This window comes from Equus asinus, chromosome 8 (assembly GCF_041296235.1).
Source record: "Equus asinus isolate D_3611 breed Donkey chromosome 8, EquAss-T2T_v2, whole genome shotgun sequence".
NCBI lineage: Eukaryota > Metazoa > Chordata > Mammalia > Perissodactyla > Equidae > Equus > Equus asinus.
In genome coordinates this window covers 58,485,578-58,506,232 of record NC_091797.1, presented here as the reverse complement: position 1 = coordinate 58,506,232, position 20,655 = coordinate 58,485,578, and the positions used below count along the sequence as shown (strand labels likewise).

The 20,655-nt window shown below is 41.6% G+C and overlaps 1 protein-coding gene and 1 non-coding gene across 9 annotated transcripts in view; one reads left to right on the top strand and one right to left on the bottom strand.

The window, feature by feature from the left end:
• The window catches only part of GCNT2 (glucosaminyl (N-acetyl) transferase 2 (I blood group)), an 87,081-nt gene extending 68,271 nt beyond the window's left edge, over window positions 1-18,810 (top strand). For all 7 annotated transcript variants that reach the window (XM_014844634.3, XM_044773249.2, XM_014844646.3 and 4 more), the window contains 2 exons: window positions 10,944-11,036; window positions 16,675-18,810. In XM_014844634.3, coding sequence (XP_014700120.1) covers window positions 10,944-11,036; window positions 16,675-16,865 — 284 coding nt within the window. In that variant the 3' untranslated portion in view covers window positions 16,866-18,810. The remainder of the gene's footprint in view (window positions 1-10,943; window positions 11,037-16,674) is intronic.
• The window catches only part of LOC106833242 (uncharacterized), a 68,780-nt gene continuing 55,006 nt past the window's right edge, over window positions 6,882-20,655 (bottom strand). Inside the window, exon 8 of one of the 2 annotated variants that reach the window (XR_011505217.1) lies at window positions 6,882-6,915. This is a non-coding gene — a transcript (uncharacterized protein). The remainder of the gene's footprint in view (window positions 6,916-20,655) is intronic. The other variant, XR_011505216.1, reaches the window with a different exon arrangement.

The window sequence follows — 20,655 nt, the reverse complement described above, 5'->3', positions numbered from 1 at the left end:
GTGCACTTTACAGGAACTCCATGAGGTACCGCTTTGACCCTCATTTACAGATAGGGAAACTGAGGATCAGAGAGATTAGATAAGCTGTCAGCAGTCTCACAGTTAGTAATTGGTCTCAAGCACGCACTTGAACCCAGGCAATTTAGTATCAGAGTCTCTCCTCTTAGCTGCTATAGTCCAGTGCCTCTCAAATAATAATTTACGACTAACTTCCTTAGGACAAATTCCAGTACCTTGAACTGCTGAGTCCAAGGGTATGCACATTTTTAAGGGTTTTGATGCAAAAGTGTCATATTGCTCTTCCAAGAAATTGCACCAATTTACACTCCCATTGGCTAGTCTGAGACCTCCATTTCCCTACACCCTCCATAGTACTATTTTCTAAATCTTTGCCAGCTTGACAGATATAAAGAGAGGAGAGGGGCGGGGAATATATCGAAATCTCTGCACCTGCTGCTCAATTTTCTTGTGAACCTAAAACTGCTCTAAACAAAAAATAGTAAAGTCTACTTAAAAATTAATTTTTTTAAAAAGAGGAGAGGCTATCTTAGGGTTAAACGTTAGTAACTTTAGTTCCTAACACGTTTGAGCTTCTTTTTTTTATTGATATATAATTGACATACGACATATTAGTTTCAGGTGTACAACATACTGATTTGGTATTCACGTCTATTTCAAAATGATCACCAAGGTTAAGTCTAGTTAACATCCATCACCACACATTGTTACAAGTTTTTTCCTTGGCGATGAGAACTTTTAAGATCTACTCTCTTAGCAACTTTCAGATATACAGTACAGTATTATTAACTATAGTCCCCATGCTGTACGTTACACCCCTAGGACTTATTTTGACCTTATTTTCTATCTTAGACATTTGCATAAGCCAAGGTACAGGCAACTATGTGAAAATGGAAGACCAACTCAGGAATTCCCAAAAGGGTGACAGGACAGCTAGGTGTGTGAGGACCGTGATGAAAGATGAGGCCTGGACACCCAGTGTTACAAACTGCATGTGGACAGGGCCAGGCAGACAATGAGTGAGCCCAGCATGGCGGGGCCCAGGCCGGCAGGAGAGCTCCTGGCTGTGCAAAGCCCCAGTGAATTGTTGTCAAGGGGCGCTGGCTGTCCAGACTTTCACAGGAAATCTGTTTTTTTCAGCGTTCCACGCCCCCTTCCATGGAGATCAAACCAAACAGGCCTCTTAATCAGATGTGATTTATGGACTGCCCGTCTTCAGTTTGCAATCTGGGGACAAAATTGCAAAAATCTTTATGTGCCACGGTCAGCATTTTGTTATCTTTCCATCCAGAATGTGATCTAGAGCAGTGAACTGCTGGACCCAGCCGGGGTTATGTTTCTGAGGAGCTAGCTGGGGCGGGCTGCTTGTTTCCTGGCAATCTGAAGCAAAAGAAAAACATGCCAGTTCTTTTGAGAGAGGAAATAAACATTAAACTGAGTCCAAGGGGAGCAGAAGGGGCAATGTAAAATGAGAAATGGGGTGAGGAGTCAGAATTCTAGTAAGAGGTGGAATGGGCACCGGCAGGAGAGGTCTGGGATGATGGCGAGTCTGACTTCGGTTTCATATTTCATAGGGTGAGTGGTTGGTGGGCATCTCAAAGTGATGAAGAAACGGACACAGGGAGGATGGTTCAAAGTAATCCCTCAGCCCCCAAATAGGAGGGCAACAGGGTCAACACTGATTATAGAAAGAGCCATCTGGTGGTATTGCCAATGAAGTGGGCAGACTGGAGGCAAAGAAACTGGTTTGTAGGCAATTAAAATAGTCTTGGTGAGAGATCTCGAGCACCTGAGCTAGGGCAGTGCCAGCAAAGGAAAGTGACACTATTGTAAGCCACATAAGGCTTGAAAAACTGCAGTAGACTGCATATCAGCTGGGGGCTCAACTGAAAATCTGATGGATGGTAACTACACTTACTGTGGTGATCATTTTGCAACGTATACAAATATCGAATCATTATGTTGTACACCTGAAACGAATATAATTTATGTCTTATTTATGTAGATATTTCTATGTATTTCTATGTATAATTATACTCAATTGAAAAAAAGAAACTCTGGGGATAGGATCCAGCAGTCTTTATTTTAATAAGCTCTCCAGAAAGTTTTGACATATTCTGAAGTTTGAAAACATTACTTCAAATTCTTTCTTCTTTCTTTCGTGCCCTCTTCCTTCCTTTCTTTTGCTCAACAGTTTACAGAGTGTTTGCTAGATGTTTGGCCACTTGTCTGAGGATGGATCTATCCGTATAAGGAAGATAGCGTCCTGACCTTTGTGTAGATGTTTTGGTATTCCTGGAACGCCTGATAAACGTCTGACATGACAGTACTTCCCTCCTCTTCGTGCCAGAAATCAGCCCCGCCTAAGTAGCTCCCCCGCGAAGGTTACTCTGGCGCTGGAGTGAATGGTTTACCAGCCAAACAGTGGGCAGACGCTGTGAGTTTTTCCCTCCTGGTGCTCTCATTAACCTTTCAATAAAAGGCCCACTCTTTTCATTGTGGCCACTCAACCTCAAACTTTCATGAAACAACCTCGTTATAATAAATTTGCTAATGGTTTCACACTTTACTCACAAAACTTCCCACTCTCAGGAAAAAAGAGTAGCTTGAGGAAAGTTACAAGGAGAAACTAATAGTTATTTCTTGGCTGCTTGAAAGGTATGATGCCAAATAGAGGGTTCCTTAAACCGAACTAGTGCGGCAGGGGTGGGGGCGTGAGAAATAACAGCACAGAATAGTGCATATAAATATAACGCATTTGCTCTTCTTTTCAATATTTCTTTTCTGCACTGAATTAACAGAATTTTGCTCTAAAGACAAGCAAATCAGATGAAAAGAAACTTATTTTGCTTTGACGTATTAAAAACAAAAAGTACAACATGTACTCACACAGATCAAACTCTTTAAGAGAAAGTACCGAGAGAAGATGCTGAGAGACAAATTATTTATCCAGGTTTATTCTCAGAGAGCTGAAGTTGAGAAACTTGCACTGTGCCACTGAAAGCAATACTTTTTAGAATGGAAATCGTTCTTAAAGGTTGATTTTTTAAAATTCTTTCTCCAATAGCATAATTTTGGTGCAGCCCAGTGGATGGGTCAAATTTTGGGCTCTTCTCACGTGCTAGAATCATTTTTAGCTCCATGCAGTCACTATGGTGTTGCTTCCTGGGCAATACTGTTAGCTAATTGCATTCTACCCATCATTCGAGATCCACCTCAAATTCTACCCATCTAAAAGTTTCTAAAACTTTCTTAAAACAAAGGCTTGTTGGAAAAAAAGACTGCTGTGTCCTGTCCTCAGACTTTGTGATTCAGTCTGGCGTGAGGCTCAAGATTTGGATTTCTGTGCTTCGCCACTTTCGGCTGAAGTTTTAAAAAATAGATTTATTTTTAAATAGCTGTATAATTTTTTTTAAAGCTAGGCGAAGCTTGAAGAACTGCCAGCAGATTAGAAATCAGTTGGGGGCCCCAGTACTGCACAAAATGTCAACAGTCATAGCTGGAAGGGATTAACTAGCGGATGTGGGATCATCGTGAAGGCGAAGAATTTTGAGGAATGTCATGGTTTAGTGGAGGAAGGAAGGGAAAATTGTCAGCCTACAAGTCTGGAAGTAGTGAAACTGAAGGCCTTCACTGCCTCAGAAACATTTGCCGTAATTAAAAGGGTGTTTGACACAAGCTAAAGATGACAAACAGCCAAGGAGAAATGTAGGCAGAGGGTCAGGGCATCCAGGTCAGCCTTTAGGCCAGGATTGTATGGAAACCTGAACTGCTCTGGGCCAAGGGCTGCCCACTTTTCTAAAGGCTCCGCTGACCTTTCTTGTCCTTCACCAGAAGACTGTCCAGGAAAGACTCTTGAGTAGAGGTGCCGGGCTGCTAGTAAAAGTATCAATAAATACAAACCCTTATGGATATACTAGGCCATAAGCTCCAAGAAGCTCTCATTCATGGCTTTACCCCCAGCATCTACTCTAGAACATAGGAGGTATGTAAGAAAACTGAATAAGTGAGGACATTATTTGAAACAAAATCAAGTTATTTAGCACGTCACTCCTAGGCCATTCACTTAAATTTCCTGGGCTCTAGTTTGCACTACTTGGCAATGAGGGAACCTATTCAAATATTAAAGCATATTAAAATTTCTGAAATCCCTTTGAGTCTAAAATTCTGGATTTTTCTTTCTTTCTTCATTCTATCTTTTCCTTTACAACCAAGGAGGAGTCAGTTTGTTGGCAATTAGCAACTGAATGCAGAGATTTTTTTTTTAAAGATTGGCACCTGAGCTAACATCTGTTGCCAATCTTTTTTTTTTTTCTTCTTTTCCCCAAAGCTCCCCAGTACATAGTTGTATATTCTAGTTGTGAGTGTCTCTGACTGTGCTATGTGGGACGCTACCTCAGCATGGCCTGACGAGCGGTGCCATGTCACTGCCCAGGATCCGAACTGGCAAAACCCTGGGCCGCCAAAGCAGAGCGCACAAACTTAACCACTCGACCATGGGGCCGGCCCCCAGAGATATAATTTTAAGAATGCTATGTCATTATCTCAGGGACTGCAGAACTCTAGAAAACGTCCACATGAAACAAAACAGGATCTCTTTTAGTAAGTTTCACGCATTAAAAATCCTAAGTGATTAATGAACTACTAGCAGGCAAAAACAAAAATGTATCTTTTTATTTCTAAAAATGACCTCAATTGGGGCTGGCCCCGTGGCCGAGTGATTAAGTTCACGTGCTCTGCTGCAGGCAGCCCAGTGTTTCTTTGGTTTGAATCCTGGGCGCGGAAATGGCACTGCTCATCAAACCACGCCGAGGCAGCGTCCCACATGCCGCAACTAGAAGGACCCACAACGAAGAATATAGAACTATGTACTGGGGGGCTTTGGGGAGAAAAAGGAAAAAATAAAATCTTTAAAAATGACCCAATTAACCATAAGAAAAAGAGGCTACAAGTTATTTAACACTACATTTCCTGGGTTATTAGGTAATTTTCCATTTTTTTATTGTTAAAGCTATTCAACAAGGAACATTGCGTATTTTTTTCTTTTGTTGAATTCTTCTTAGAATATTTACAAGCATCATTACTAAATCAGCAAAGTAAACAAGCTCAGATGTATGTAAATAAACTTTTTTAAAAATATAAAAGCAATATATAACATTAAAAAAGGTTTTATACACCAAAAATATTTCTTCATTTCATATGCAAATATTTGTACATGGTTTTATTAATAATGTACAATATCATGTTCTCAACCAGGGGCAGTTTTGCCCCCCAGGAGACATTTGGCAATATCTGGAAACATCTTTGGTTGTAAAAACTGGGGGTATGGGGCCAGCTCCGGGGGCAACTGCTGCTGGCATCTAGTGGGTAGAGACCAGGGATGCTGCTAAACATCCTGCAGTGCACAGGAGAGCCCCCGCAGCACGAGTTATCTGGCCCAAATGTCAGCAGCACCGAGGTTGAGAAACTTGCTTTGGATTTTAGTTAAAAAAGCATCCTCGTGCACAGCTACACCGTCCCCTTGATTCTAATAGAGTGGTTGTGTTTTCAGCCGTCTGTTGAGTAGTCAAGTGTGCCAGACGCTGTGCCAAGCTCACACACACACTGTCTTATTTAACACTCACAAAACCCTGTGAGCTTTTGAAGGTTAGTACGTGATGTCTTGAGGAGATTATGTAATTGTTCAAGGTCACACAGCCGGTAACAGCAGAAATAGGGATTGAAATGTCGACTGTCTGACTTCAAAGTCTGTGCTCTTAGTCATGATGTATACTGAATGTCATAAGGAACATCTTCGCATACAGATTTTCACATTTGAAAACGTATTTCCTTAGCTTATTTTGGTATAAAAGGCCTAAGGGAATTGGCAGTTATGGCGGCTTTTCCCACACAGTTCCAAATTGATTCTCCGGAGTTGTATCAGTTCAGTTAGATTGTGAGAAAACCTCTTTCAATACCCTGACATCAGCATTGACTTTTGACATTTAAAACCAAAATTCCTTGTTTATTTAATAAGTTAGAAAGCATATATCTGAGCTTCAGTAATAAGCACTTGCTGGATTTGTCACCACGTATGCCACATTTCCCCAAATGAGGACAACACTGGTTAAGAACAATAAGGAGAAAGTCAAGTCAATATAAATAAAGCTTACATTTCAAAGAATCATATTCATTTATTCAACAAATATAGTTATTTGACTAATAAAGGCTAAGCCCCAAGGAAAACATTCCTGGTTACTCTGTAAACTTTATCTCAAATCTTTGTTTAAATAAGCCTATGAAGAGCAAATACGAACATTGGATCTTATAGTTTAAAATGTTTTCTCTGCTAATATTGGTGTCTTCTTGTTACGCTATTCTAGAAATAATGCAAAATAGACCCTTCCTAGGATATTTGTGATTTAGGGTAGATTCACACCCATATGCCCCAGAACTGCCCTCCTAGAATCCTGACAAACGATAATCATAGTCATAACAGCAACAATAATAACACGATCATCTAGTCCAGTATTTTTTAAATAGGAGTATATCCCATTAGTGAATCCAGAAATCACTTTATTAGGTTTTAGCCAGAATTTTTAACATGAGATTAGACTAGAAAATAACATAAAAAACAAGTGCATTGCATGTAATAAGCCTAAGTATTTTGTGAAACTTTCATTTACTTTATCTATGTGTGTGTGATGGTATAAAATTGTTTTTCTGTGGAATGGAGTCTAAAAGGTTGAAAAAGTGCTGATCTAATCTACTTACGTCATGTGAAAGTTGAGCCTGGGAGATGTTCAATGATGCCCAAGGATACACAGCTGGTTAATGACAAAGCTGGGATGAGAACTAAATCCCCCAATCCCTAGGTCAGTGTCACTTCCATCAGGGGGTTCGGCCTGAGGTCAATCTCTGGGAGAAAAACAGGAAACAGAGTTAGGCTCAGTAGATGTTTATAGAGAGTATAAGGAGAAACTAGATGTTGGCACAGAGGATAGGATCATAACTTTGGGGTCTCCCTGTATGTTTTAAACCAAGACAAATTAAATCACTTACTGAATAGTGGGCACACTATACATTTAGGCTATTCAGTCTTTTGCTTGCCATTGATCTCCTCAGAATAACAACCAATTCGAATATTACAAAGTAGTCGAATTGAGCTGTCACCAGAAGTCTTGTTGAGTGTTTATCTCCTCCCTAAGCCAGTTGTACCAAGCAGGGCAGATGTCAAGAATAGATGATTGATGGCCACCTAAGCAGTTGCTGTGTGACAAACTAATACAGGTTGGTCCTTGCTATGAGGGTAGAAGAAATACTTTTCAATACTGAGAAGTAGAACATTATTACACCTTAAATCACAGTGGCCTTTTGGGGAACTAAGGTAGCAACCCGGCCTGTCTGGTCCACATGCAAGCTAAGTGATCCCCACCATCAGCACTAAAGACTAAGTTGATGGGGCAACTCTTGCATGCCACACTCATTCATTCCTTTCACACTGAGCCAGCATCTCCTGTGGGCCAAATGCTGTAAAGTCAAAGGCATCATGAGGACTAGCCCTCTGCTCAACATGGCTTTTCCCTGGAACAGGTGGGCTGATTGTCTTCAAGGAGTTGATGTGAGAGGTCTATTAAAATGTATTTCCAGCAGTGGGGACAAGTTCGTTAAATTAACCAAAAGATGAAAAGGTATAGAGTACCACATTCCTTCATACGAGCAGAGCAGAATTTGAGTGAGAATAGGAGAGTGAGAGGCTAAACTGGAAACTTGATGAAGGCTGAGGGAAAGACTGCGGGGAGAGGAGAAAAAGCAGCTGTGTTCTCTTAGCACTGTGGATTATAATCCAGCGCCTCCAGAGCCCCGGGCGCTCAGGCGGGGCCTGACGTTCTGTGTTTCTAAGAGGCTCCCAGATGACATGGATGCTCTCAATCCGAGAACTCACTTGAAAAGCAAGAGTCTGTGCTCATTCCCACCAGATATTTCTGTGCCTCGGGATTCTTTGCAAAAAAGGACAACGTAGAATTCAACTTCAGCTGTTTGATCCTTTCCTTGCTTCTACTTTTAAAAATGAAATTTTTTATGCACAAACATGAATAATATTTAAATAGACATGTTTGAGACACATCATCAAACAGAAACTACAGAAGTTGAGGTTTGTCATTTTGTTAGCATGAGGTTAATCGGTGTTATGTGTTTATTTCAAAGACAGCAGTCATTAATTATAAATGTCATGATTTTATCTCTAGAATAATGGAATGTGATTCTGAGTAAGAGTCAGTTTGTGATGATCAATATTAATGAGAATGAAAAGGGAAGAAAAATATCTCGTCCCTTTAAAAATGTAATCATTTAAAGGAGGGTAAGGGGGTTTTGTCATGGCAGTGTTTTATTCATGCTTTTCTGCTATAGTTATTTAACCAAAATAGACTCATAGAAATCACATACATGTCGGCTAACCTTGCTGACATGAGTAAATATACTAAATTATCTCTTTGCTTTCCAGACTGCCCTATCCCCACCCCCCAACTTAACTAAGCCAAGTTTTATTTTAAATTCTTTTAAAATGTGTGCTAAGAACAAAATAGGGAAGCTTCTTTTGGATAGGCAAACACTAAAATAGTTTTTAAAGTATTAAAATGCAAGTTAAAGCAATAGGAAGAAGTGTTGCTTAATAGTATTTTTCTTAAATAGTCAACATTTATAAGCAAAGTTTCCAAATTTGGCAGCAAGAAAGGAAGAATCTTGCCTTATAGAGAGTCTTAGGGGATAAAAACTCATGCTATTTACAGGAAAGGCGGAGCCAAATTTAATTTTAGTTGCGCGACCTCGGTCCAGTTCTTGATTTAAATGATCATATAATTATAAGGTGACATCAGGGCAAAAGAGAAGAGCTTTTTTCTTCTGAAAATGCATGTTTTTATTAATGTTTTTAAAGAGGAAAACATTTTATGTGCCTAATACAAACTTCTTTAAAAGTATTAGTCTTGTCCAATTTTTTTTCCTATTAAAAAGTATCCATCATCTTGGGTTATTTTTTTCTCATTAGCATGTATATTAGGGTTCTATTGGCCACTGTAACAATTTACCACAAACTTAGCAGTTTAAACAACATAAATGTATTGTCCTACAGTTCTATAGGTCAGAATCTGACATGGGTGTCATCAGGCTAAAATCAAGACGTTGGCTGGGCTACGTTCCTTTCTGTAGGGTCTGGGCAGGATCCGTTTCCTTGCCTTTCCCAGCTTCTGGAGGCCACACAGATTCCTTAGCCCCTTCCTCTGTCTTCAAACTGCAAAGACAAATCAAGTCCTTCTCACACTGCACCACTGCGACCAACTCTTCACCTCCGTCTTCCACTGTAAAGACCCTTATGATTACATTGGGCCCATCTGGGTGTTTCAGGGTAATCTCTCTATTTTAAGGTCAACTGATGAGCAGACTTAATTCCCCTTTGCCATGTAACGTAACAATTCTCGGGTTCCAGCAATTAGAATGCGGACTTCTTCGAGTGTGTGTTGGTGGAAGGAGGGGCCTTATCCTGCCTACCACATTATGTCTTACCAATATTGAAGAAGATCTTCTAAGAAAGAACTGCTGCAGTTTGGCTACAGATATCATTTGTGTAGTGCGATTACATTAAAATTATGTTCAGACTGCATTTCTCACTGGTGAAAATTGCTGCAGCTCTTAGGAAATAAAATATTCCTCCTTTAGTTGCACTTATGTTGATTTCCATATACTCCCTTTCCAGTAGTGGAAATCTTGGGGATGATACTCTATATGATTAAATGGACCCTTCAATCTCTGTGACCTATCCAAAATTTGAGACAAAGAAGGTTATTTGAGATAGCTTAGCACAGTGTTTCTCAAACTGGGGGACATGTGGGAACGTCTGAAGACATTGTTGATTGTCACAATTGGGAGAGATGCACTACTGGCATCTTGTGATGGAGGCCAGGGGTGCTGCTAAACCTCATACAATGCACAGGACAGGCCCTACAATAAAGAATTATCCAGCCCCAGTGTCAATAATGCTGAGCTGGAGAAGCCTTGACTTAGCAAGATAGCAACCTCAAGCCTCCTTCCCCCTTTTTCAAGATTAACTCTTAACATTTCACAGCTGAATTAGGTAATGTACTAATCAGATAATGAGTCATCAGTTAAACTTTCGATCAAAAGAACAACTGAAAGAAATAAAGACGATGAATGGATCAGTGCACACCAATCTTCCTAGGAAAAACTCAAAGATTGAAGCCTGTTGCTTGGGGTAAACAGTTCATCGTCACTGGGCAATCAGAAATCATGTCCTGTTTCTCTCTCCGTCCCCAGTGTCCGGCACAATGCTTGGCAATACCAAATGCTCGAGAAATACTTTAACAAATAAAAAGGATAGTGTGTTAAAGGATTTGTTTATGAGTTCCATATGTAGTGAAGAAGACGTTTTCCTTCTGTTTGCCTAATAGTGCAATTTCATATAAGAATGACTCTGGAATCACCCTCACTTATTAGCACTAAGGACATAGAGAAGCTTGTTTCTTGACCTTGCACTTCAAGATAGAAGTCATCTGGAAAGTCCTAAAAAATTTGAATATTAGGATTCAAAGTAAATTCTACTAAGGCCCTTGAGAGAGAGACCAAAACTCCCCAACTTTTTCAGCTGCCTTATGGTTTCACGCTATGGTATTTCTTAAACTCTATTTTGCAGGCTTGGGCACACATTATGAAAAAAATCGGTAGATTCTTTTTACTGGTAGCAAGGCTAGGCTCATAACCACTAATTATTCACATCACAAGCCTTTGGGGTCTTGCACCCATGATGAAAAGGCTGATGTGAAAGATAATATACTGAAAGAAAATAAGCATGGCTTGAAGGCTTCATCGATGAACTTGACACTTTGCCTCTTGATTCTCATTTTTGCTTTTCTTCTTTATCAACATTGCAGATGTCCCTGGCTCCATGCCAAATGCATCATGGACCGGTAACCTCAGAGCTGTGAAGTGGATTGACATGGAAGATAAACATGGAGGCTGCCATGGTGAGGCATTCATTTCACACTTTGAGGCCATACTGCTTGTTGGTGTTGGCATGGAGGTAGTTGCGGAATACAGGGTTCTCATGGAGAGAACTGCTGGTATATTTAGACCTGTGAGTTATTAAGTAGAGGAGCTAGAGGCTTCAAGACACAGTCCTTGAAAAATACATTTAAGCATCTCACAGACATTCTCCAGCTCATAATTACCTAGGTAGATTTAGATTATAATAGTACTTTCTTCTTGCTAGTTTCTGCTGTCTTACTTTTTTTTTATTGCGGTAACATTGGATTATAACGTTATATAGTTTTCAGATGTACATCATAATATATTTTGAATTCTGTGTAGATTACATCATGTTCACCATCCCAAAACCAGTCACAGTCCATCAGCACACATGTGAGCCCAATCACCCCCTCTGCCCTCCCACCTCCCCTCTTCCCCCATGGTAACCCCCAATCCAGTCTCTGTTGCTATGTGTTTGTTTGTCGTTGTTTTTATCTTCTACTTATGAGTGAGATCATACGGTATTTGACTTTCTCCCTCTGACTTATTTCACTTAGCATAATACCCTCAAGGTCCATCCATGTTGTCACAGATGGCCAGATTTCATCATTTTTTATGGCTGAGTGGTATTCTATTGTGTATAAATACCACACCTTCTTTATCCATTCGTCCCTTGATGGGCACCTAGGTTGCTTCCAAGTCTTGGCTATTGTGAATAATGCTGTGATGAACATAGGGGTGCATGTATCTTTATGCATCTGTGTTTTCAAGTTCTTTGGATAAATACCGAGCGGTGGAACAGCTGCTGTCTTATTGTTTATTCCTCTTTCTGTTACTTTTGGAAGTGCAGTGGTTAGGAAGGAAAAGTGGTCAGGATGAGGAGTGATATCATGGGAGCTGGACTCCCATCCTTCACGTCAGCCTCTGCCCCCTACAGACAGGCTTCCGGGTGGCTCGGAGGTATTTGCTGCAGTTCTGACTCGACGGCAGGTGATACTAACAAGAGAGATTTCTCCTCCAAGTGGACAAGAACTAGAAAACTTAAATAGTTTTTATTTCTCTGGAACCTTATGCAGAAGGGTTTTTGTCGGTCCTAGTGTACATTCCGCTCACACTGTTGCCCGGTACGTAGTGGGCATATGTGTTTGTTCGCTAGGGCTAACATAACAAAGTACTGCAGACTGCGGGGCTTAAACAACAGAAATTTACTTCCTCACCATCCTGGAGGCTAGAAGTCCGAGATCAAGATGGCTGCAGGTTTGGCTTCTCCTAAGGCCTCTCTCTTTTGCTTGCAGCTGGCTGTCTTCTCCCTGTGTCTTCACGTAGTCTTCCCTCTGTGTCTACCTGTGTCCTAATCTCCTCTTTCTATAAGGACACCAGTCATATCGGGTTAGGACCCTCCACATGACCTCATTTTAACCTAATTCCCTCTTTAAAGACCCTGTCTGCAAATGCAGTCACAGTCTGAGGCCCTGGGGGGGTTAGGACTTCAATGTATAAACTAGGGGGAGAGACACAAGTAAGCCCATAACTGCATGCAAGGAATATTTATTCAGGGAGTGATCAAGCAAATGAACTAGTGAGTGAATATGGAGGTTTGACCTTTCTTCCTGTGATAACAAGGTAAAGCCTTGTTATTCCACTCAATCTGTGGCTTCACTTATCAGTCTATCTCCTCTACACCTAATATTTTAGATGAAAACCTCTAAATCTGCTTCTCTACGGCTCTCCATTACTCTCAGCCTCCTTCTCATGTCTGTCTCTTGAGAGTCCCCTTCCGCTGTGGACAGCAACATCCTCATGTCACGGTAGAGAAATTTCAGTCCATTCTCAAGCATATTCATATCTTTACCTAAGCAGCCCACATTTTCCCCAGAAGTGGCTCATGCCACCTGCTTGCATTCTCATCACAGCCTACCCTCCTAGTGGAAGGAGGAGGATGGGGGGAGATTGCTTTGCCCTTTGATCTCCTGGGTCTTCTTTAGAAAATGGACCAACACCATCAGTCAGGGTCCCAATATTCGGGACATGTCTTTTCCACATCCTTCCATAACCCCTATCACCCTCCCTCTAGGACCACTGCAGGCATCCTCTGATCTGCTTCTCTACCTCTTCTCCAGCTGTAATACTGGAGGACCTCAACATCCACAACAGGGACCCATGTGATGTCATTACCCGGCAGCTCCAGCCCTCCCCTGCCACAGAAGCTCCCATTCCACTGTGCATCAGCTGCGCACCCCCACAAATAGAGCCCTTACCGGCGGTCTCCCTATCATCACCTGTATTCAGACCCTTTCCCAGTAGAGAAGGTATAGGCTGGTAGGTTTGCATTCTTCTAGGGACCTTTCCTGATCACATGACAGGTAGGGGCCATGACCGTAGCCCCTGGCCAGGAACCTACACACGGCACAAAGCTTGGGTAGCCCAAGCCTCACTCAGGCCAATGTCTCATTTTTCTTCTCTTAATGCCTGTTATGCCAAAGAACAGCTAACAGCCTTATAGAGTTCAGAGCATAAAAACCGTCCCTCAAACCACCATATAGGGAGAAGAGAAAGGCCCAATCCAGAGGAGGTGGAACATTGCATGCCAAACCAGCAAGTCAGTAATACAACCTGAACCCTTTCCCCTTGGCTGGGAGTAATAGGATTTGTTCAGACCCAAGAGTGTGTCCCTACTTTATGAGCCCTCTTAGCCCTCAGAATCACAGCGCACTGTTCTAGCTCTATGGTCTTGAACTTGGAGCTCCCATCTCTGATTACAATCTCTGTCATCTCTGCTACTTTCCTTCACCAGCTTGCATCCTTATTGTCTTTATCCCCAGAACAGAAGCTTCAAGTGGGCTGGGATTTTTGACCAGTTTGTTCATTGCTGTATCCCTGCACCTAAATATGTTGTTGTTGTTTTCAATGTGTTTGCTTTTCTATAATTGAGATTTCCAGAGGTTCAACTTTTCTGGCTTCCTCCTTCTACTAGTTTCCTTCTGAGAACTCATTGTCCAGCCTATGTGCTGTGAGCCACTGTGCGGTGCTCTTCTCAGTAACATTTTAGTTCCCTTGCCATTTGACCTTCCAAGCCCAATTGCTACACTCAATCATTAGCACCATCTGCTTTTTGCCATTTGTGTTTCCCTAGCAGAACACTGCTGGAGAATGTTACTGAACTGTCCTAAACTTACCCACCACAGGGACCTGCTATCTAACTTCAGCTAGACCCTCCTGCCTGCTACTTCTTTTATTCACCTCATTATTTTCCTGCTGCCTTTTCCAGCATACACCTTTTCAACTTTCCTGTTCATCTTTAAGCTCTCACTCTTATGCTAAAACAGCCTTTTCACTCTCAAAAGGTGATAATGTCAACTTTAGGAAGAACTTTCAAGACATTTCATCACAGTTACCCCATAAGTTCCTTTGTCATGTCATCCTTTTCCTCTGTCTTAGAGATTTCAGACCATTCTCTCATTGTTCCCTCTTGTTTCAAGAGGAAAAGTTACCTGTACTCACAACCAAAGCCACCATTTGCGGTCACAGTCATGTGTGGGTCCTCCTAAATTATCCCCTTACTCTCCTGCATTCTCAGCATCTCAGATCTGATTGCCTCTATCCTGAGGACCAAGTTGTCTCTGCCTCCTTTGCTTGATCCAGACTGAAGTCTTCTCTCCTGTCAACTTCCATCTTCTTAAGCATGTTCATGCTGCCTAGGCATTCAGTTCTTCTCACCACCCAGTTATTGTTTAACTTCCACCAGCCTGGCTCTTTTCCCCAGTGATTTTCACTCTCTCTTGTACTTCTTCCCAGACACATCAAATGAATCACCACGTCCTGTCAGTCCCTCCGTGCTCTGCCTCTAATACCCTTCCTTTCCCACTCACAGCAATCATTAACTGAATGAGCACTCTGGTTTGCATTAAGTCATTACTTCAATCTCTTGATTGGTTTCTAACATAGCCTGCAAAGTGCAGGAAAATCAATCTTGCTAACAGCAATTTCATCATTTGATTCTTCTATTCAAAAATCTTCAATGACTCTCCATATTTATAGGATTAAAAAGGCCCAACCCTTTCATCTGTTTTCAGTCAGTCAACCGCAGTAGTTCTACTGTATGCCAAGAAACCTCTGGAAAAGAGTTCCAACTTCCTACCATTCTTGTTTCTAACCCATTACCCCACAAAACTTCCTATTCTAGTGAAAATTCCCATCTCCACAGTTTTTCCAGAGGCATTTTTCCCAGCTCAAGCCATCATCCATCCCCCTGATGTTTCTCAGTTCTACCCATCCACTCACTCTCCACTCATCCTTCTCCATCCTTTTATTCAACAAGTATTAACTTAACACCTAATATTTACTGGGCACTGTTGCAGATGCAGGGGACACAGAAATGAACAAAATCATCTCAAATTTCAGCTCTTCAAGAGCTTATATTCTAGTCTGGGGAGAAAGACAATAAACAATTGTCTGGAAAGAAATACAATGAACAAAATATTATTTTCCTTCGTGGCACTGATACATAAATACATCAGTTAGTAATAAGTGCCAAAGAAAAATGAATCGGGAAAGGAGGAAAGGAGGTCAGAGAAGGCCTCACTGAGAAGATGGCCTTGAAGCAGAGACCTGGGGTGTAAGAGGGAGCCTTGAGGATGTCTGGGAGAAGGGGGTGGTCCAGAGGACAAGGAGCGAACACAAATTCTCAGGCAGAGTGTGCCCAGTGTGCTTGAGACCAGCAAGGAGGCCAGAGTGGCTGAAGTGAATGAGCAAGAGTCGTTAAGGGTTATAAGTGAATGAGCAAGTGGCGGGAGGTAAGTCCAAGTTAGAAGGGGCTAGACTCTGAGGAGTCTTGAATGCCATTGCTAGGATTTTGGCTTTTACTCCGCATGAGATGAGAAGCCGTTAGAGGATTTTGAGCAGAGGAGGCATATTCTGCTTACATTTAAAATGATCACTCTGGGGGCTGGCCCCGTGGCCGAGTGGTTAAGTTCGCGCGCTCCGCTGCAGGCGGCCCAGTGTTTCGTCGGTTCGAATCCTGGGCGCGGACATGGCACTGCTCGTCAGACCACGCTGAGGCAGCGTCCCACATGCCACAACTAGAGGAACCCACAACGAAGAATACACAACTATGTACCGGGGGGCTTTGGGGAGAAAAAGGAAAAAAATAAAATCTTTAAAAAAAAAATAAATAAATAAAATGATCACTCTGGCTGTTGTGCTGAGAATATACTAACCGGCAAAGGTGGAGGCAGTGGAAACCTGTTATTATTGTAAGAATCTAGAAAGGAAGATGGAGGCGGCCTGGACCAGGATGGTAGTAGTGGAGGTGGTGAAAAGTGGTCAAATTCTGTTACTATTTGGAAGGTTGAGCCGACAGAATCGCTGACAGGGGAGTGAGAGAAGTGCAGAGGGCACTGAAGAATAGAATTGCCGTGGATTACGATGGGGTAAACTTGGAGGGGATTAATGAGTTCAGCCCTGACATGTTATATTGGGGAGGTTTGTTACTCATTTAAGCGGAGATAGAAAGTAGGCATTTGGATAGCTAGCCTCCCGGAGCTCAGGGAGGAGGCCTGACCAAGTTCACTGCAAGTTCACTACCCTGACTTTTGAAAACAAGGATGTTTTGACTGTTTCCTGTTTTCTCCTTTGCAGGCCACTACGTACATGGCATTTGTATCTATGGAAATGGTGACTTAAAGTGGTTGATTAATTCGCCAAGCCTCTTTGCCAACAAGTTTGAGCTTACTACATACCCCCTGACTGTGGAATGCCTAGAACTGAGGCTTCGAGAAAGGACCCTAAATCAGAGTGAAACTGCCATACAGCCCAGCTGGTATTTTTGATCGCCTACAACTCAGGATTGAAGGGGAATTGCAGTTGGGAAGGAGAGCCCTTCTTTGTGAGAGAATTTTGCCTTGGTTATAGTAACAGTTTCGGGACGAAGGTTATGCTTCAGGACCTGGCTACGTTATGCTATGTTACGACATCCACTGGACACTGTGAAATATGCTCACAGGATGGCTGCACAGAGCCATCCTGGAACTTTGGCCACCCCGGTGGTCCCCTCTGTATCAATCTATTGTTCTGATCAATGATAAATTTAGCTGCCGTCAGATCTTAACACCAGATACTCATCATATATAGATGTTCTAATGAAAAGGAAAATTGTAGATAATTCTATTTAGGAAATTAAGAACTGGGTTTTTTGAAGAAGGAACCATTTATAACAGATCTATAGCCACGTATAAATGGGTACCAGTCCTCTTTGCTCAACCACACATAGGCATAGAAACAGCTTTCTGAGTAATTCACCAATCTCCTTTAGAACTTGAGCAACTAGAATTGAGGACTAGATCTCGTTCCTGAGTTTCAACACTAACGTTTTCAGTTTACTGTGTCTAAAGTTCTGTACAGAATCTGAAGTCCTTAACAGGTGACAGGATGTGCTCTCAGATATCAGTCACTGCCTGCTGTTTCAGTAAAAGGACCCCAGGGAAACAGAACATTTCTCGACTATGTGTCATAATGTGCTCTGATCCTCCTTCTGTCGTTTCATTGAGAGGACTGAAAAGTTCTCTCAGAATGAAGATATTCCTAGAAGAAAGGTGCTATTGCGTGGATGTAGTCTTAAGTCTCTACCACCTCAGAATGAATCACCTTCCTCTTCGGTCACCGCCCTCCACCCCCACCAAACTTATCTTACTTGCAAAATGGAGCCCAAGTTCTATCCTGTGAGGCTTTCACAGCTCCGTAGTATTCTCTGAGTAACCCTACAATGCCTGGTGCTGATTAGAATGTCTAGACTTTTAAGAGCTTTCAATTGTGGCTGAGCCTCTCTGTCAGTTATCCCTTGTCTGCTCACTCATCCAATTCATTCATTCAGCATGCAGTTAATAAATATTTCTTGAGTGTCTGTTATACACCAGACACGTGCTGAGATAAGCAGGAAAAGTAGCATGGAAGCTATTTCACTCTACATATCTTGGTAATAATGTTAACGGAAAGGCCGCTCTAAGAGAGTCTTACAGAGTGGCTGTATTTTAATCTATTCATCTGCAGGGTTGTAGATTGTGATATTGGGCCAAGGATAGCAGTAATTACAAGTCAAGATTTAAATCAGAGATTATTTAAAAGAGGAAAGGGAAGGAGGAGACAGAAGCTAAAGCCTACTGTGTTCTAGGCATTCTGCGGGCTCCTTTATATGTCTCCTTGCATTCAAACCTCACAACTCTCTTGGGAGGTTCACAGGATAACCCCCGTTTTGCAGATGAATTAAGTGAGGCTGAGAGAGGTTGATAATAAGCATAGGAAACAAGTTCTCTGAGAATTTGGATTCTCTTACTGGTCTTCTTAGTTCATTTCCTGAGGTGGACTATTTAGAGAAGATGAAATAAAGCCATATTTAGTATACCAGAGGAGGTAGGTTTGAAGAATGTTCTCAGTGTTAATATTGAGAAAAAGTCCTGTCACCTCAGAAAATGTGAAGTCTACTTTTGTATTCCTCTAATTCATTGAGTTCCTTAATATTTATTTATTCTAATGAAAAGCAGTTACTACAACTAATGATACATTTAATCAACACGATTTTTTTTCTGTAATTGTGCCTGTTGAATGTTAATCATATTTAAAGGGAATGACTTTGAAGTAAATCCTTCTTTTTCCTGCTACTGAAAAAGATGGAACCGTATTGGGGGGTAAAGGGTTGAGGGGTGGGGAACACATCTAGAGCTAACAGCATAGTCTAAAAATCATCTTTTTCCAAATTATTTAAATGACGCCACCTGAAAAGAGGAAATGGTTTACACTGGATCTTTCTCATGTAGAACTAGAAATCTTTTGGAATAGAAGATGTTTACATGTCTGTTGGTGGTCATCTCTCCTCTGTCTCAAATACTGTAATATTGGAAGAGCGTAGTGTTTGGGCTAGTGGGTTTCTGCTAGCCCATGGGGATGCCCTGAAACTACTGAATCTGTCTTTGTCTTTGATGATGTTCTATGTTGTTTTCTTGGAAATAAACTAATATATTGTTTTCCACCTTTGGGGCTATTATGTATTTTTATTTCATGGTTGGTTAATATCCATTAAAGAGCATGGTTAGCAAGGTAATTCTCCTAGCATTTAAAAAGACAGAAATAAATACATTCATACATACCCACACACCTGTCTAAAAAATACCCATCTACTGAAAAATAATTAAAATTTTCCTTTGTAGGGTGTTGGGTAAAGTAATTGGGAATGATAGAGAAGATCAGAATGAATGGCTAATGTTCACACTTTATTTAGGTTTCTAAATTTTTACCTAATGTCCTTTTCTGTTCCAGGATATGACATTGCGTTTGGTCATCATGTCTCCATAGGCTTCTCTTGACTGTAGCTTTCTCAGACTTCCTTGGTTTTGATGACCTTGACAATTTTGTGAGGTGCTGGTTGGGTATTTTGTAACCTTCCCTCCAGTTGATTTTATCTGCTCTTTTTTCTGATGATTAGATTTGATTTTGGGGTGTGGACCAGGAAGACCACAAAGATAAAGTGCCATTTCACCACCTCATATCAAGAAAACATGCTATCACCATGATGTCATCATAGTTGATGCTGACCTTGGTCACCTGGCTGAAGTAGTGTTTGTCACATTTCTCCACTGTAAAGTAACTCTTTTTTCCCCTTTCCGTCCAGTATTCTTTGGAAGGAAGTGACTATTCACAGCCCCTACCTAAGGAGCAGGGAGTTATGTTCCATCTCCTTCAGAGCATCTACATAAATTATTTGGAATTCTTCTGTACAGATTTGTCTCTTTTCCCCAATGTATTTATTTATAACAGTATGGACTCATGAATATTTATTTTATACTTTGAGCTGTAATCCAATAGTAGGTTTTTTTTTCTCAAATTGTTCCAGTTCAGCCAAGGGTTGGCTTCCGAGTCCCTCAGTCCTCCATCGCTATGGGTTTTTTTTTCTTGAACACTGTCTTACCTTTTGGCATTACAAGATACACCACTCAAGCATCTCTTACTGTTCCCTTATTCAACTTTGAGAATACATGACAAGTACAGTAGCCATAGTCTAAGAAGTACATGGTGATCAGAAGCTCAGACCCTCAGCTGAGAGTCTGGGTCACCTCACCAAATAAGCCATCCAGACCAACAGAGGTGCTAGTGAAGACTAAGGGAAATAGAGGATGGAGACACTGGGTATCAGTTACAGCATCAGGACAAGCTGCAATAGTGCAAGCTGTAGGTCATTCCACTAATCTTCCCTTCGTAAGTTTTCCCCAAGAAAAGACACTCACCAGATCTTGAAGGAGCTGCTCCCTAAACTTATAGGATTAAATTGATCTGTGCTGCTCAAGTGTGGTTGCAGCACTGCACAAATGGGATCTACCCGGGACTGAAACTGTCAGCCTTCTCCAAGAATTACCCTCAGCTGAAGAGAGTGACCTCACCCAAGATCACATCCTGTCTGGAGTCAGCCTGCACCCAATGCCTGGATGATGTGGGGCTATAAGGGCCCAATGCCTTCACCTTAACTTGGGCCCATTGCAACTTATGAGCTCCAGGTGGGGTGGACTGAGGCATTATTGTGATTGCACCGTAGCCCAACTTCTCTACTCAATTCTGCTTCCTTCTCTTCCTCCA